Consider the following 17,642-nt stretch of genomic DNA (forward strand, 5'->3'; position numbering starts at 1 on the left):
TCTTTTATTATTATTATTTTTTAATATAAAAAATGTGGGAACAGGTGAGGCAGGGGTACATGCAGGGAGATGGCAGAACCCCTCCTTGCCTCATGCCGCTGTCTGCCAGCCTGCAGAGGGAGGAGACTAGGAGGTCAGAGAATCAGGCTGAGGAAGGGCCCCACAAGTAGGGGCCCAAGGATTCCTAGCCTGGGGCCTGCCCCCGAGGCTACAGCCCACCCTCCATGAGAGCCCAGGGCCAGGCCTGCTTTGGCTCTTGGGCTTGCTACCCTGAGCCAGCGGGCAGCCTGGTGTCCCTGGGGGTGGCTGCCACCTTTCCTCTTCCTCGAGGTTGGGCAGAGGGGCAGAGGGCAGCATGTCTGGCAACACTGAGTTCTGAGGCTGGCAGTCAGACCCCTGTGCCTTCTTCCTGGGTCCACTGGACCGTGCCAGAGCCGTGGCAGCCAATAAGCACCATCTCCAGGCTATGGGGCTCCCAGGGCAAGGCCAAGCCCCCTGACCCTGGTGGGGGTTCTCCAGTGCTGGTAGCCTCAGTCTGGCTCACAGGCTCTGAGGGCCCAGTCCTAGCTCCTTCCTCAGGAGGTGGTGAGCCAGGGATGTTGGGCTCAGGGCAGAGTTCTCCTGAGCCTGGTGGCTCTGAGTCAGAGGTGGAGGTCCAAAAAGCTGTGGCTCGAGGCCAGGGGGAGCTCTGAGAGGCTGGGGGCCCCCAGGGCCAGGGTGCTACAAAGGGAGGGGGTCCCAGACGAGGGTGGGGCCAGGTCCCACTCAAGACAGAGCCAGCTGAGGGCTGCAGGCAGTAGGAGGACGCCCCAGTGTCCACGCACAGAGGCTGCAGTAGCCCAGGGGTGCTGGCAGGGCACGGCCCCTCTCCCGATGCCCGAGGGCACAGGCCCTCCCCATGGGGCGCCAAGATGAGCTGCACAGCCTGGCGCAGAGACTGCAGTCCCTCCCGCATCTGTAGCACCTGTTCAGACAACTCCATCACCTGTGGGAAGGGAGGAGGGTGAAGTCAAAATCAGGACCTTACACAACAGTAGGGCCCCTCTCCCCTCCCTGCCTCTACCTTGCCCCTCACCCACCGCCTGCTGAAGCTTGTCCAGCGTGTCTGTGTTCCTCACCTCGCCAGGCCCAAGGGGGGCAGTGAGCAGGCCATTCTCTGTGGACAGTAAGATGGGTTTACTAGCCAGGGCTAGTAAGAGGAGGTAGTGCAGGGTCCAGGCCTGTTCCCGAGATAGCACAGACCACGTTGGTCTGGCAGGACCTGATGTTAGGAAGGGCCACTTCCAACCTTGCTCAAGTTGCTGAATTCTCAAACTGCTAGGGGGCCTCAGGAACACTGCCCCATGCTTTCCCGCTTGGGAAGCTGCTTTCTATGCCTGTCTCTTATTCTGTCCTCTAGGGACATGGACACTCCTGGGAGCTCATTACCTGGTCTACTCTGGGGGCTCCTTGGCATCGCTGGGGGCCATTTTCAACTCTGCTTCCACAGCCCTTTATCTTCCCATTGAGCCAGATACTGTGCTAAGGGTCTTAGCAACATTATCTTATTTAGCATATACAACGACTGTTTTACAGACTGGAAGCTGGGGCAAGAACCAAGGTGGCATTGCTAGAGAGCTGACAGCAGAGACCCAAACCCCCTTTCCAGCTACCTTCCAACACCAAGGTGCTAGTCTTCAAAAAACTCCCTGGTCAGACTATGCAGGTAGATGAGGGCAAGAGGGCTTCCAGGAAAAGTCTATATCCTGCCGGTTTCTCAGAGGTTCACAGGACAAAGGGACTGCTCTGCCGACCTCCCCCCAGACCCAGGCCCCAGTACCTGGTCCAGGGGAGGGGCTGCTGCTACATTCCGGACCAGACTGCCCCACACGGAAAGAGAACTTGGGCTGGTCAGAGCCACAGCCATCCTCAATGCCATCTACTACCCTGTGGAGACAGGTGCCAGGACAATAAATCAACAGATGGGTAGCCACTGCCGCGTTTCCTGGGACAAGATGCCCCAGTGTTCTCACACAGAGGCTGCAGGAGCTAGGCAAGGGGGCTTGGGGCCCCAAAAGAAAGATTACATGATGTCCCTTCCCCTTGGAGCTTGCAGTTTCGCTGGGGATCCAAGCTTGAGACATGAAACAGCAAGAGAGATCTAAGCAGTATACAGCTCTGCAGGAAATGGTGAGGTGGGGGCAGCAGGGAGGTGGAGAAGTCAGGTAAGCTTTCCCGGAGGAGACTAGGAGGGGTTAGGATGGAAGGATGGGCATCCAGGACAGGGGTATGCCTGGCCGAAGCCCCAGCCCTATTACCACCATCTCTGCCACAGTGTAGTAGCCTCGGGCCTACTCACCTGGGGCTCAGGTCCGGGGGCATATTCCATGGCACAGGGGGCAGCCGTAGCCCCTCTAAGCTCCGAGGGTGAGCAGAGGGGCCAGCCTCAGCCTGCGAAGCCCCTGCCCTGCCAGGCCGCCCTCTGCCCCTCAGCCGGGGCCGGGGCACCGTTCGACGTGGGGATAGCAGCTTGGCGGCCGAGGAAGAGGAGGTACAGCTTGGGGACAGCAGGGGACTGGAGGGCTCATCAGCTGGGGCTGGTGAGGCTGCGAGGCCCTGCTCTCCGTCTGTCTCCTTCTCCTCTAGCGTGGACATGAGGGTGTTGTCGCCACTCAGGGAGCTGGTGTCCGCCTGGGGGTAGTAGGAGACAGGGAACTCACGTGGATAGCCCTTACTGTGTCCCACTCACCCTCCCCACCCTGGCCTCATCTCCCTAAAAGACAGAAGCCATCTTTGTTAAAAAGAATGCCCAGTGTCTCCCATCCTTTAGAGGAAGAGGCTCAGTATGTGTGTGTGGTGGGGGGAACGCTGCTTCTCTGCTGCCACCATAAAGCCACCAAACCCTGGAGACATTCACTGCCCCTCAAAATTCTAGCCAAGTGTGGCTTGGTCCCCCAGGCTAATAACTATCCAAGAGAACATAATACAAACTGGTTTGGAGTTGGTGACATAAACCAGGAAAATCCAAAGCCCCTCAGAGCAGTCTTGTTTCACCATGAAGAAGCTGGGGAGATGCAGTGACCTGGAAGCTGTGCATGGCCCTGCCCACCCTTCCCCATGGTGCCATGCCTCGGCTTCGTCCTGCAGGCTCTTTTTCTGGTACTAGTAGATTTAGCTGCTCTCCCCTAAGACCTCTCTGGAAGGGCCAGGCTGTCTCAGATAGGCCGGGAAGAGCTGGGAAGGATAGCCAAGTATGGCTGGGCTCTAAAGGACAGAGTGTGAGTATGAAGGGGCGGGGAGAGTGTGGACCCCTCCACCATGTGCAGGGGAGATTCACCCAGACCATATGCTCACACAGTACCTCCGCAAACCCTGGCCTTTGCCCACCTTACCAGGCTACCTGACACTCCAGCCCCCACCATGCATGTACCCAGTATCCTCACCTCTGCAGGGGCTCCTCCAGCACCCAGGTTGTAGCTGAGCTCCCCTCGGAGGCCCCGGCTGAAGCATGGGGCAAACTCGGGGTACAGTGCTAAGCTCTCATGCAGCCCAGCTAACTGCAGACACTGCAGGACACAATACGTCAGCCCTTTCACATCAGCATTGGCCTTGACCACCTGCTCACGCCGGGGCAGCTCACAGCCGATCAGATCACCCTTCCCTGGGGAGAGGAAGCAGAGGTCAGTGAGCCTGCCCTTCAGCCACTAGAAAGGGAAGTTGAGTGAAGGCTGGTGAGCTTTCCTCATGAGCCGAGTAGGGCCTTTCCAGCCTGACCCCCACTGTGGGGCTTGAAAGCCAAGACACAAAGAAGCAGAGGGGCCAGGCCCTGAATAATCCTGTTGTCTGCCTTGCTGGCTCTTCAAGAGAGGTTTGGGGTGAAAAGCACTGTGACCCAGGAATTCAAGCACATTTTGGATGAAAGCTGCTGTGCAGAAACACATCCAACTTTTAGCTCTGAGACGATTGGGCTGGGCAGTCACCAATTCTAGCAGCTCCCAGCATGCCTGGGAATCAGCATCCTCTGGGAAAGTTAAACCAATCAGACTCCCAGGCCCCATCCTTACCTACAGAATCAGAATATCTATGGGAGACCCACAATCCAATGATTTTCCAGCCTGTGTGGTGATTCAGGTGTGGCTTACCTGGGAGCAGTGTGTGGAATTAACAGGTTAGTGCCCTGTGTGGCACAGTGAAAATGTCAAACCCTCATTGCTTTTCTCTCCGATCTTGTATTAAACTGAGGCTGTGGTACTTTCTTGACTTCACCAGTAGGTGTCAATAGAGAGTTTTCCCACGGCCCAGCTAAGGCCGCCTGCCACCTGGCTGACAGAGATTGTAGAACCGCATCAATTAGAGTCTGTATCCCTCCAGATCTCAGAGATGTTAAATGGTGAGGAAAAAGTGTGTGTCTTAGAATCAATGAAATATGGTGTCTCTGATCTTGGACATGGAGAGAATGAAATGAATTAGTGGAGATAAAGTGCCTGATACATAAGCGACCGAAGTTCATTTCCTTCCCTCCCAACCCGACAAGAGTTTCCTACAGATTCTTCTCTACAGGGATGGCATACCGTCAGGGCTTGACAGAGCACTCACTGCCCTCACAAGCCAGCTCAGCCCATGGTCAGACAGTTGACAAGATTAGAAAGTGTTTCCTTATCCTTAAATAAGAAGATGGATCACTGCCATCCCCACCATGGGCTGCCTCATGCTGCCAGCAGAAGTCTAATTGTTCACGGACTTTTGCTCAAACTTAAAAGTAGAAAGCATCACTGTTTAATCTTATTTTCTTGGTTTCAGGCCATCTTTCTGGTCCCTGCTGAGAGCTGTTTAGATCTCACTGTGATCATCTGATGAATGAGCTCCCTCTCCTAGCATGTGTCATGTAGAAATAGGATAAGTATGTATTCCTTGTCTTCAACCAGAAAGTGAGATAAAAACAAGAAATAGAACAGGACCAATGACAGAATTCTGTGCCACTGGTCTTGGGGACCAGAGACCGCCCTTCAGGCTGGCATCTCAGCCAGAGCCTCCACCTCAGCTCATCAAGCCCTTTAAGGTCCTCCCAGAACCATTGCCCTGCCCACCTCTCTTTGTCTTGTCTCCTTCCTCCTCCACAACTGACTTTGCACACACTTTGCTTTCAGTCATATACAGAAGGAGGGGCCAGAATCAACAGTGCTAGATGCATGGTGAGCCTTAGCTGTCAGGAGCAGGCAGGAGGCACCTGGATGTTAATCTAAGGAAGCAGGTGAGGAACAGAGTGAAGGCGAAGCAGAAAACCAGGTCATGGGGAACCAAGCATTCTCAGGGCACTCAGAGCCTCCAAGTCAACAGAGGAACAGTTCATCCAGAATTTATGAGCAAGGCCAGGACGGATCAAAGGTGGTATAAGTCCCAGTGCTGGGAATATTCCGGAGGCAAAGGCCCAGGGCAGGTGGTGGTGGCCGTTCTCAAGGCTCCATCTTAATACTGAACAAGGCTATTCTGAGACCTGGTGCCTGGCATCAGTGAAGAGATGTTCTTGCAGGACCCATGCCAGCTCCCAGCCACACCGCTTCCTCGGCTCTGAGCTGAAACCATCTGCTTAATAATCTATTTGACGATCTTGCTTTGGAGTGACCAGTCTGCAATTGTTAAAATCTGTGTTTATGCCTTTCTGAATCTCTCCAGTTGTCCATAATTTCTCAAGGACTGCCAGCCATATGTGAGTGGCCATAACTCTGTGTGCTCAGAGTCCTGACAAACTGCATCTAGGTCCAGAAGCCAAACTCTTGAATGACGAAAAGTGAAGGGCATAGCAGCATTTGCCTCTCTCAGCTCCATGACTTCTTGATGATACTTCTTTCTCCTGTTTCCTGTCGGAACATCATCCTCCTTGAAGGTGAAGGGATGAACACACAGTAGCTGCTGAGGATCTGGTCTTCCTGATTCTCCAGGTTAGCGATACATCATAGCTCTTCCAGGCATCACCTGTCCCCACAGTGAGTTGACAAGTGTTTGGCTGCCTAAAGATTCCACTGTGATTGGGGTGCCGCCTCCTTTCTGTCCCACTCTGTCCCACATGCAAGGCCCTCAATTACCCTACCAGATCGCAGTGTTCCCACCCTCTGGGGTCGGTGCTGAGAGCCTCCCACAGTCCAAGCACCCTGCAGCCCTGTGGCCTTGAATTTCTCAGAGGGCTCAAATGTGCTGTGCTTCCACGCATCCTGAAACAAAGCCCTTTCTGCAATGCACAGTCTCCCCAGAGCAGAGCACTCGGGAACACAAGGTATGAAGACTGAGGTTTGGAGTCAGGAAAACTAGTTCTAACCCCAGCCTACCAATTCATTAACCTCTGGGAGCCTCAGACCCCTTCTATACAAAACGAAAATAACAATAGTTCCTCCCCCTGGGTTTTGAGGTTTGCTTGAAATGAAGGTGTAAGGGACACAGCTGGCTCCTCTGTGAGACCTTGGGGTCAGCACTATTAAATTAAGATGCTGAATCCAAAACTGCAATTTCTCCTTCTTTGTCTAGGGAATGGATCCTTCATCTTCATCTCTTTCTCTTGCCAAGAAAGGAGTACACACACTGAGTCCAAGCTCTGTTGTCCTGGGACTGCTCTGTCATCTACCCTGGGAAAGTAGCCTCTCCCCTTTCCGCAGCCCAGTGGTGGTGGGACACCCCAAAAGGATAACTTCCATTCCTTCCTTTTCCAGCCCTATCTGAACATTCTCTCTAGTACGTCCATCCTCAGCATTTGAATTTCCTCCTGCTCTCCTCTGTCCCCTTAGAGACTAAAGGCTGGTCCTTGGCTCACTCCAGCCGCCACCCTCAGATCCAACACCCCCAAGATTGGTTCCACCTCCTTGTGTTGCCACCTTGTGGTCACTGGGTCAGCTCTAAGCTTTGCCCAGGGCTCCACGGCTACTCCTGACTCCATCCTGGCTGTTTTTCCTGGGTGGTCTTGCCCAGGTCTCCACTCTGGGGTTTCTGCAGATAGGACCATCTGCCTCCCACAAGCCCCTGAGCCCTCTTTCCCATCCTCACAAACCTAGGATAGCAAGCACCGTGCCGCCCTTGAGCACCTCCATGGAGCCGGAGCAGACGAAGTAGAGGGCCTGGAGAGCATCACCTTGGTGGATGAGGTACTCGCCCGGCGTGCAGAAGGCAGGCCGCAGGGCCAGGGACAGGGCCCGCAGGCAGCCACGGCTTGCTGCCTCAAACAGGGGCAGCTGCAGGACCTCCTTGTGCAGATGCATGGCAATATCTGCACGAAGTTCATCTGGGAGGCTCTGCAGCAGCTGCAGGTGGAAGGAGTGGGGTTGGGGTGGCAGAAAGGAGGCAGCCTCCAGTCAGCCCCACAGGTTCCGATCAGTGAGAGGGTTCTCTGTTTCCATCTCATCACTTTACCCCCCCTATGAGCACCAACTCCAGACCTAACAAAGATGGAGAGGGGCCTTCAAGCCCGCTGTTCCATGCTGCTGTCCTCCCAGGAGAGGGCAGAGGCGGAAAAGCCAGAATTCTGCATTCCTTGCCCCCCCAGCTCACTTGTGAGAATTTTAGGCCAAGTGCACACCCCTGAGGGAGCGAAGGCTGGAAGGGCCAGTCCGGGAGTCCCGCGCACCTCTGTGGTGTCGATACCGTTGTTCACGGCCCAGGTCGCCTGGAAGTACTCCAGCATACGCTGCTTGAGGGGCTTGGGGATGCGGTGGATGCGGATGTAGTCTCGCAGGTCGCGGGTGCGGCTGTGGTACAGAAAGCGGCGGGCGTACATGCGCTGGATGATGGCCGTCACGTTCCCAAACACCACCGCGTGCATCAGGGCTGGGGAGGGTGGTGAGAGGGGGTCACCTCCAGGACTGGCCTGGCCCAGCCTGACACCATGCTGGACATATATGTCCTAACCCCACATCTCCCACCCGCTCCTAGGCAAGGCGCATGCGCCACTGTGTGGCATGGAGTCCTGCAGCCAAGTGGGCTCTCCCGGCCCTGGCCTCGAGTTCCTTGGGCTCCCTAAAGAAGAAGAACCTCTGGGAAGAACCTTGGGACCCTGGGAGAGTTGGGGAGGGAGGGGCCGCCTGGGGCCAGAAGTTTGGGCGTGAGTCCAGAGAGTGGCAGGCCTCACCACCGATGAGCATGGTGCAGATGGAGAAGATCTTCTCGGTGTCCGTGTTGGCGGACACGTTGCCGAAGCCCACGCTGGTGAGACTGCTGAGTGCGAAGTAGAGCGAGGTGATGTAGGCGCTGCGCAGCGAGGGGCCGCCCAGGAGCTCCAACTCCGTCCTGTTGGTCTCACTGCTACAGTTGTCACTCTGGCCAGAGCTGTTTCCTACATCTGGGCTCCGGCCCACCAGGTAGTAGGGGGTCTCCAGTCGGCGGGCCAACTCCTGCAGCCAGCCTGAGCAGGGGGCAGGAGGGCCTGAGTCAGCAGGAGAGCACTGCCTCGCTGTGGGTGCAGGAGTGCCTGCCCGTACCCCTGGGGTAGGGGACATGTGGATACAAATCTAACCCCACAGCTTCCCACCACTTTCCTTCTATGCAAGCCCAGCACTCCTCTCTCCACCCCCTCAGCCCTCAGCAAGAGAAGCACATGAAGATCAGGCTGAGGCTGTCGTCTCTCCAGCCAGCATTAACTGGTACTGAGGATGAAGGAGCATTGTGCCCTCTTCCTCACAGCTGGCACTAATCCCAGTCATCCCCAGAGCTGGATAGGTGAGGCCACCGCCTTTGCCTTGTCCACCCAGGCTCTTCTTGCCCTTTCTCTGAGCTCACCTGCTCCAGAAAGCTGCCTCCCATTCAGCCTCATTCTTCCCTGCAATCACCCAGCCTCACACAGGTTCTCAAGCACAGCAACATGGACATGCACAAACACACCATCAAGGCTATATACGTGCTCCGCATAGTTGAAAGCACAAGGATATGCATATGCGAGCATTCTCAGATACACAGCCATGGCCACTCAAACAGAAAAGACCTTTGCATAGGTTGGAGATAACTAAGGATACACAAGTGCTTTTTACAATGGCACCCAGGTTGGGGCGGGAACACACTTGCATGTACAAAAGCACATGCAAGTGAGGACACTCAAAGGCCACAGATGGGCAGGCACCTGTGCACATAGAGAGGCCCTCAGCACACATGCAGACACAGTCAGCCTGAGCCTCCAGGTGGAGGCCAAAGATCAGCCCAGTCTCCCCATTAACCCCACATTCTCTGGGCTGGCCTTGGTAGAAGGCAGGGCTGTGAACTGGGGTCTTTCAGGATCCCATGGCTGCCTGCAGCCACTCTGAGTCTAGCTGGAGGGTTATGGGCATCATAGGGTATTATATGGGGGTTCTCAGGGCCTGCAGAGGTCCCAGGGGTCACAGCAAAGCTGGGGGCCATGGAGAGCAAGGGAGTGAGGGCATATTAGCTGACATAAAATGGAGATGTAGAGGGTAAGTACTGAGAATGGGCTTAGGATCATAGGCTGCAGTGAGACCCTCCTCTCTACATTCACTCTCCCCTTCCCACCTCAATACATCCTAGCCTCTTTGTTCCACATTCTCCCCAACATCTTGCATACGCTACCCCCTGCGATCCGGACTCCCCTTCTCTCACCCACCCATTTATTTACTAACGTGATGTTACTGAATAATCCACAGGAGCTTACTGCAGGGTAGAAGTTACATTTCAGAGATAAATAAAGGCCAAGTGCCACATGATGAGGCTCAAAACAACATGCTATAAGGCTAGGGCTAGAAGGCTTCCTCGAAGAGGGGATATCTGTGTTTGGTCTCAGAGGATGGATAGAGTTTTGATACAAACAAACTGAGGGAAGTCATTCCTGATTTAGAAAAAGGCATGAGCCAAACCTTGAGATAAAGACAAGTACAGGCAAGCAACTCTGCTTAGCTAGAATGGAGGTACACATTGGGATATCAAATTCCAGGCTAAGGAATTTGGGGGGCTGTGATAAGGCCTGAGCTGAGGTAAAGATTCCCCCTCTTGTTACTTGAGGTAGTCTGTGAGAATGCAGGGGAATATGCAAAACTTCTCAGTCATTAGTTAATTGGGCCAGAGGTGAAGCCAGTTGCTTGGTGAGGAGAGCAGAAAGCAGGAGGATGAGGGGAGGGTGGCAGAGGGACCTCTCCTCTGTCTTGGGCTGGGCAGCAGCTACTCCTGCCCCAGGAGCTGGTGGTGGTGGGGTGGTGCATGTATTGGAGAGGGTCAGGCTGGCAAAAGCTGTATCTGGGGCAGGAACTGTGTCTACACCATGGGCAGTGGTGCAGGGGAACCCAAACAAGGAAGTCATGAGAAGGTCCCTTCCACAGACAGAGCCAGGCCACCTGCGGACATCCTTCCACAGCCAGACTTTGGGAGGTCTGGGTGTGGCTCCAACCCAGGTAGAAGTTTCCCTGGAGAAAGAACGGGCAGATGATGATGTGAAGAATTTGGAAACTCCCCAAATGTGAACTAGTACCAGACCCAAATAAAACAAAAACACTCTGGAACTTATGGTTCAAGGGTGCAAAAATTACCATGTATATCTGCAAAATAGTCAGCCAGCCCCCCAGATCCCCATGGTCTCCATGTGGGGCCCAAAGCCCTCTGGGAGCCAAAGGCATTCCTAATGTCAGCTCTGCAGCCCCTGTAAAGTGGCCAGAACAAAGAAACCACATAGACTCCTGTTTTAGGGTAGGGGGACTGAGCTAGGAATTTGGTGTCTTGGCTCACTTTGAGGTCAGAGGTTTGTGTATATTAACCATCTCTCAGCCCTCTGACTATGTTTGCTGGGTGGCCATCTGAGCCCAAGAGCAGCCTCCACCACAGCCTCCCTCTGGGAAGGGCAAGCACCAAGGAGCTGACACTGCCTGGAGCATCTGTGTGCTTGGCAACTAGAGCACTTGGGGACTCTCCAGGTGGGCCCTCCGGGCCACACATCGATCTCTGCAGGCTTGGCAAAGGAGCGATCATTCACGGGAGCCTCCTCATCCCTGGGAACTGATTAGAGTGGCTTTCTAAGGCTGACCTGGACCCCGCCAAGGAGTGGGAAGTCATAAGAGGCCATCTGAGCAGCTGGTCTCTTGCCCGCTGACTGGAAATACATGCTAAAGGCCAGCTACCAGGTAGCTACCAGAGAGCTGGAGAGCCTAGGAGGAGGTAGGTGTGCTAAATTTTGGAGCCGCGAGTATGGAGAGTTAGAAATGGTTGAAATAAAATGGTTTCAAGTTAGAGAGAGGAAGGATGGAAGCTGAGATATTCACATAGGAATCCAGTGGAATCACCAAGAGAGAGGGCAGGAAAGATCAGAGGAAAGCTTGAAACTGGGAGGAGCTGGGGCAGGAGGAGGTCCAGGTCAGGGCAGAGAGGCAGAACATTTTGAAGGAGTGTGGTTGGCAGGGTCAGGTGCTACAGGGAGTTTAAGGGGATGAGGGTTTGGCCCAAGAAGGTCACTGGAACTTTCTGGGTGACATTTTAAGATGAGAGGGGGAGGTGGAAGCCCTCTAGCAGCTGTTAAGATATGAGTGGGAAGTAAGCAGAGGGAGGAGTTGTGAAAGTGGAGGTGACATGAAGGAGAGTGAAGACACTGATGGAACTGAAAAAGGCTGCATTTTAGTCTGGAGGAGGGCTACGAAGTACCTGAGGGAGATGCAGTCTGGAGAGGACAAGAGCAGGGAAGGGGCCCGAGGAGCCGAGGTGGTGAGGAATGCGCTTAGAGAGGGTGGTGAGAAAGTGCCAGGCTTCAGAGCAACCCTGGAGGGCAGTGGCTTCCTGTGCAACCTTCTCCTGAGAGGGGTGGGGTTCCCAGCTGGGCAGGGGCTCAAAAAATTGACAAAAGTTTGGCCACAGGAGGTCATTAATGGGTTAATAGGACTCCCCTAGGCAGTCCACCATGCTTTCTCCATAAAGCCTGGCTGCTGGAGAATAGGCCTACTGTGAGGTGATGGCTCTGTCGCACTCCTGTGCACACACACAGACACACACGCCAGCTCCCACATTCTTCTCACAAACTCAGGTCTACTTGCACAGACGTTTCTATGATACACGCATAGGCATGCACACATACCTGACACTGTATCAGCTCACAAACATACCCTGACAGATACACGCCTGCACTCACATTTCCCTGACACAAGCACATTCGAGTAGACACACTCCTTGGCAGGTATGTACACACGCCCCTTCCCCAGGGAGCTTCCAGTACCAATCTCAGGTAACTCAGATGCGCTGCTCTCAATTTCCTGCTGGCCAATGTAGAACCAGATGCAGGCCACCCAGTGGGCCAGCAGGGCGAACACAGCCATGAGCAGGGTCAGCACCACCGCACTGTATTGCGAGTAGCGATCCAGCCGTGGGAGCAGGCGCAGCAGGCGTAGCAGGCGCACAGTCTTCAGTAGGTGGGCCCCGAAGTACTGAGGTGGGGGAAAGAGGGTGGTCACTCCTGGGCCAGCGTCAGCCGCCCCACCCCAAAGCCCACCCTGCCCAGCCACACTGACCACGTTGACTTTGAAGGCATGTAGCAGATCAAAGGGCAGGGCCGCGATGACGTCCAGCAGGAACCAGGTGGTAACATAGTGGAGGCAAATGGACTTGGGGGCGAACACCACCTGGCCCGACTTGGACACGAACGTGGTACGGAAATTCAGCACGATGTCTGCGGAATGTCCGGGTGGGAATCGGCATGGGTGGGAGAGGAGCTGCTCTTTACTGGGCACCTGCTCAGTATTTGACACTGTCCTGGGCCCTTGGCCTGCAGTAACTCTAAAAGGTGGACATTGCTATTCCTATTTGATGGAGGGAGATACTGAGGCTTGGAGAGACTGTGACTGGCTCAGGGTCACATAACTCATTAGTGGTAGACACACATTTGGAACCCAGGCCTGATTTCAAAGCCAACAGGTTACAAACAAGAGGAGGGCAAGAGGGACACTTGAGGGGCACTAGAATCATGCAGACTATTCTCATCAAAGCCTGAGGGGCACCTGGCATGGGGTGGGGTGGGAGGCACAGAGGGCACCTACCAAGAATGAAGAGGACCTCCACGGCCAGGTCGCAGATGCTGGGAGGACCCCGGGCAGCGCTGGGCTCCCGAGCTGTGCTCACACAGACGTTGTAGGGCACGGTGACGGCCACATAGAGAGTGGCAAGTAGAATGAAGCCATCCCAAGTGGCCCTCAATGCCCCACAGTGCAGCAGGATGAATGGTGACTTCCGGATGGCGGCTACTTTATACTCAGGCAAATTTGGCTTCTCCCCAAATACCCCCTTAGTAAGACAGGGCAGGTCCAGGCAGGGAGGATAGGAAATTGGTACAAGCTGAATTTAGATGGGGTCCAGAACAGGCACCACCTCCTTCCCCTCCCTGAATTCTCAAAGCAACTTCTGATGTAGGCTTTAGAGTCCCCATGTTATAGATCAGAAGACTAAGGATCAGGGAGGTCAAGTGACAGCTGAGGTCACATAGCTGCTTAGGGGAGGAGCCAGGTTTGAGCCAAAGCCCATCTGACCCCAGGGCTAAGACTCTCCTCTATCCCTTGGATGGATCAGGCATATGACAGTCCCTCTCTCAGTCACAACCCCCAAAGTGCTGGTAGGGCTTGTGCAGCCCCCTGGACATTCTGTGGTAGGCTCAGTTCCCACCTCTAACTCAGCCTGCCCTTATCCTGCCCCGACCCCCAGGCACACACCCTAGTGCTCAATCCACCTTATTGAGCTTGTGCTTGCCCTTGGGCTGCTTCTGTAGGTGCCCAGACAGGTGGTAGAGCACAGCCCGACTCCGCCGGCGATTGGCATTGAAGCCTTTGGCTCCAGCCCGGCCATATCGGCGCCGGCCACCACCTGCAAAAGAAGAGGGGCCCATGAGGATGATGGCAGGAGAATCCTGGGTATAGGACACCAGTTGTGGGCCCATGGATGGGTCTGGCTCATTGACTAGTCAGCCTGTTTAGAGATGGGGGCTCTGGAATTCCTCACTTCCTAGGGTCACTGGCCACCCCCAGCAATGGGCAATCCTGTGCGTGCTTACAGACACTACTCCCAGCATCTGCTTTTAGGATGACCAAAGCAAGACAAGAGAAAATCTCTACATGGAAAAGCCTGGGAATTGAGGGGAGAGGTGGTTCCTGTGGGTTGGGGAAGTGCAGAGTGAGCAGAAAGCCATCAGGCAGAGTCGCAGGAGCTCAGAGAAGGAGACCAGGGTCCAGGTAAAGGGACCACTGAGGACTTACATTGTAGAGAGGCCTACTTGGGCTTGGGGGTGGGGGAATGGAGAGTACCCAGCATCCTCAAGTGTCAAAGAAGCCTTGGATTGGGTTCAGATGAGTTTGGTGAGCTGTCCAAGGACCTTCCTCAGCCTTGGGAGGGTAGAAGAGAGTTTAGATGCCAAGGACTTAAAAGAGGGCTTTGGCTAGGGCTCCCCAGTCAGGCTTTCATGAGGAAAAGGCACAGGGGTTGGGGGAGGGTGCTGTGCTCCGTCTCACTAATTGGTCAGAAAATGGAACTTCACAGGCACTAGTGGAGTTTGTTTGCTTCCAGTTTATTAGTAAAGTTGACTTCAAAACTTCCACTGTGTCTCCACCTGCCTATGTGGAAACAAGCTTTCCGTACCTGGGCATGTGGAGAGGAGAGCAGCACGGGCCCCTCCGCTAGCAGAGTAGGAGTCAAAAAGTGTGAGTGGATGAGAGGACCCACAAGCTCAGGCCTCAGGTACTCAACACCCCAGTCCCAGCAAGCTAAATCAAAGGCCTCACCAACACCCACCTGTCTCCTTCCATTTCTCGGGGCCCCCTCGGTTCTTGGTATCACTGATGTCCTTGTGAGAGACCAGGAAGAGGGCCACCTCCCCTTTCTCATTCTTGATGGGTATCACATCCAGGAGACACCAGAATGGGAGCCCTGGGCACAAAGACAAACTCAGCCCAGCTCCCATTCTCAGCCTGCCCAAGGAGACAGAGGCACCAATGACATCCCTGGCTGAGATACAAGCAGAATCCTGGGAGAGGAGCAGCAGGTCACTCCACTTAGAACAGGGTTTGATGAAACAGGAAGAGGAAGGCAAGCGAGAGCAGGGACGACTATCGGATATGTGTGTCCATAGATCTGTCTTGCTGACATGGGGACATTTTCCTGCTGGGGTAAAAAACTCGAGATGGGAAACTGAGTGGAGGCTAAGGCCGGGGTAAGGATAAAAGAGAAGAGAGCCAAGGAGAGGGGTGGGGTGGAGAAAGAGGAGGTGGGATGTGGGAAAGTGGGATGAGATGGTAAGATGGAAAAGATGATAATGGAAAGGAAGGACAAAGGATGGGATGGGTGCCAGGCTGAGGGAGACTGAAGAGGTAAAGCCAGCCGGCCAGGTGGCCCCCTCACCACTCTTCCGGTATAGGATCAGCTCTGCCTTGAACTCCTTGTGCTCATCCAGGGCTTTGCGGATTTGCTGGCGTACGAGCTCACTGGTGTCTGGCCCATAGAGGAAGGAGCAGGCACAGCCTCGCTGCATGACCTCAGCCCGGGAGAAACCCGTGAGGTCACAGAAGCCATCAGAACAGTAGACCACAGGAAAGAGCCCCGCCACCTGTGCGTTGCCCAGCACGAAGTTACTGTCTGCAAGAGAGCACCTCTCAGAGTAGGCATGGGGTACAGAGACCCAGAGTCCATCACCCCTCCTTTCTCAAAAGCCTGCAACCAAAGGTAGGCTTTACAAAACCCAGGAGTCCTGTGTGAGTGTGTGTGTGTGTGTGTGTGTGTGTGTGTGTGTGTGTGTGTGTGTTTGGGGGAGACATAGACAGAGTCAGGGCAGAGCTGCTTATGAACAGGAATAAGTGTGTCACCTGTATCAGTACCCCACTCCTAGTAGTACGCGTATGAGTGCATTTAAGAATCAGCAGTTGTGAACACTGAGATTAGTGGACGCAGCCCTGTGTGGGCGTTATGTCCTCTGTAGTGCGCCCAGAGCAGCTTGGGGAAAGGGGCAGGTTTGGAAATGCCCAAAGGAGGACTGCACCACCAGCTCTAGGCCAGTCTCAGCCCCACCCCTACCTTTGCCAGGCTCACTCACCAGACAGGTACCCAAGTTGGCTGTCTGGCTCTTCCCACTGAGACCCACCTGGACTGGGAGGCAGTCCAGGCCATCATCCATTCTGCACTCTCTGTTTGAGCCCCAGCTGGGTGACCTGGCTCAGGAATTAGTGAATGTGATTGAGAATGGGGGTGTTAGAATGGTAGCTGAATACCATAGCCTGGAGCCAGGAATGTATTGGGGAGTAGGGGGGGGGGGCCGCTGAATCAGCAGGCTGCAGAAACCAAGCACACAGCAAAGCAGATGGAGAAGCCTATGTGTTTGTGTGGTGGGGTGGGGGTGGGGGGCTCAGGGATGGGTTCCCACCCGATTCCTATTAGGAAACAGACCGTGGAGGTCGCTAGGCAGAGGGCTGGAAAGCCTCACTGGGGCGAGTGTGAGGGAAGAGGAAGGGGGAAGGGGCTTTCACGACTTTTCCTGTGCTCAGGGACTGGGAACTCACAATCCAGAAGCTCTAGTCTCCTTCTCCAAACTTCCCCAGTCTTGGTGGGCGTCCCCAAACCTATTTTTTAGGAACTAGCAGACTCCGTCCGTGGGTTTAGGTTGGTGGGTTCAGGCGCTGAGGTGAACTTGACCAAACAGTGCGCTCCTAGGTCCCGCCTACTCTATCTCCGTTTTAAAATCTCTTCTAAATCTGTTTTTTGAGCCCTCAAGGCGGTTCCTGAGCACTGCGCCCCCGCCTCATCCCCCAGTCCGCCAGTTCCAGGGTGGTCGGTGGGACAGCGCCAGACTCAGGGATGAGACGGGTCGGGGTTCGCGACCCAGCGAACAGACGACATCCCAGGCCCCAAACTCGGAGACTTCTAGCCGTTTCACCTGGCCTGAGACAGTGTTGACTCTGAACTTTTGTGTGAAGGGCTTCTGGAAGGAGACGGTGATCTGGGGGAAGGAGGGAAAGTGAGAGCAGGAGGGCGGCAGGCTGAGATGTGGGGTGCAGGACCCGCAGGAACCCTGGAAGGGAACGGCTAGTCCGGGAGTCGAGGGTCAGACTCACGCGTGCCGTCGAAGCGCGTGGCGATGGTGTCCAGGAAGGTGTTCTGAGGCGCCAGGAGTCCCCGCATGGCCGGCATTTTAGGCGGCCGTGGCCGCCCGCCCCATCCCTCCGGGGCGCGGGGACTCAGCGCCGGGGGAGGGAGCCCTGCTCGGCCGCCCTCCTCCGGGCCCCGCGCCCCCTAGCGCAGCCGTCGGGGGGCAATGCCCATCCCCGGCTTGCAGGCCCCTCCAGCCGTCCGCGCGTGAGGAGGCGTCCCGGCCGTCGGGGCCCGGAGCATCGCGCGCGGCCCCTCGCTCTCTGGCCGCCCACGAATCCTGGGCTCCGGGCTCCGCGCCTGCTGCGCTCTAAGCACCTTAAGCTCGCGGCGGCGGCGATTGCGGCTCCCGTTTCTGCTGCAGGTCGGCTCCCACTCGAGCTCGGCTGAGCGCCGGGTCCCCGCAGCTTTCTCCGTCTGTCGGGGAGAAGCGGCAGCTTCCCTCCCTCCAGCGCCCGCCGCCTGCACCGGGGTAACCATGGAGACCGGGCACACCCAGGCAGGGCCGCCTCCTTAAAGGGACAGGCCTCTCACCGAGGGATCTCCCGCCCCTAGGGACCTCGGTGGGGGTAGGGGAGGCGGCGGCCCTCCTA

At 55.5% G+C, this 17,642-nt stretch overlaps 1 protein-coding gene across 3 annotated transcripts; it reads right to left on the reverse strand.

The window, feature by feature from the left end:
* Nucleotides 1-20: 20 nt before the first annotated feature.
* On the reverse strand, nucleotides 21-17,420 carry KCNH3 (potassium voltage-gated channel subfamily H member 3). Of its 3 annotated transcripts, none has more exons than XM_016151774.2 (15): nucleotides 17,016-17,420; nucleotides 15,313-15,546; nucleotides 14,707-14,841; nucleotides 13,652-13,785; nucleotides 12,969-13,212; nucleotides 12,444-12,601; nucleotides 12,152-12,359; nucleotides 8,090-8,362; nucleotides 7,589-7,788; nucleotides 7,016-7,265; nucleotides 3,423-3,640; nucleotides 2,339-2,670; nucleotides 1,820-1,926; nucleotides 1,080-1,156; nucleotides 21-985 (listed from the first exon to the last, which is right to left on the reverse strand). In XM_016151774.2, the coding sequence occupies exons 1-15, from the start codon at nucleotides 17,089-17,091 to the stop codon at nucleotides 389-391; spliced, it is 3,243 nt and encodes a 1,080-aa protein (XP_016007260.1). In that variant the 5' UTR covers nucleotides 17,092-17,420; the 3' UTR covers nucleotides 21-388. The 3 variants fall into 3 exon arrangements, with proteins under 3 accessions (XP_016007260.1, XP_016007261.1, XP_016007262.1); XM_016151775.2 differs by having other exon boundaries at nucleotides 16,464-17,123; XM_016151776.2 differs by having other exon boundaries at nucleotides 15,313-15,542; nucleotides 17,016-17,038.
* Between the last annotated feature and the right edge of the window lie 222 nt (nucleotides 17,421-17,642).

The sequence above is a fragment of the Rousettus aegyptiacus genome, unplaced genomic scaffold, assembly GCF_014176215.1.
Source record: "Rousettus aegyptiacus isolate mRouAeg1 unplaced genomic scaffold, mRouAeg1.p scaffold_m13_p_2, whole genome shotgun sequence".
NCBI lineage: Eukaryota > Metazoa > Chordata > Mammalia > Chiroptera > Pteropodidae > Rousettus > Rousettus aegyptiacus.

Excerpts from the sequence above, each read along its gene's own strand:
- KCNH3 (XM_016151774.2), bottom strand. The coding sequence starts at position 17,091 with ATGCCGGCCATGCGGGGACTCCTGGCGCCTCAGAACACCTTCCTGGAC. Across the intron at positions 8,363-12,151 it reads ATCTGAGTTACCTGAGATTG|GCTGGCTGCAGGAGTTGGCC; the intron begins GTACTGGAAGCT and ends CCCCCTGCTCAG. Across the intron at positions 1,927-2,338 it reads CCCCCGGACCTGAGCCCCAG|GGTAGTAGATGGCATTGAGG; the intron begins GTGAGTAGGCCC and ends CTGTCTCCACAG.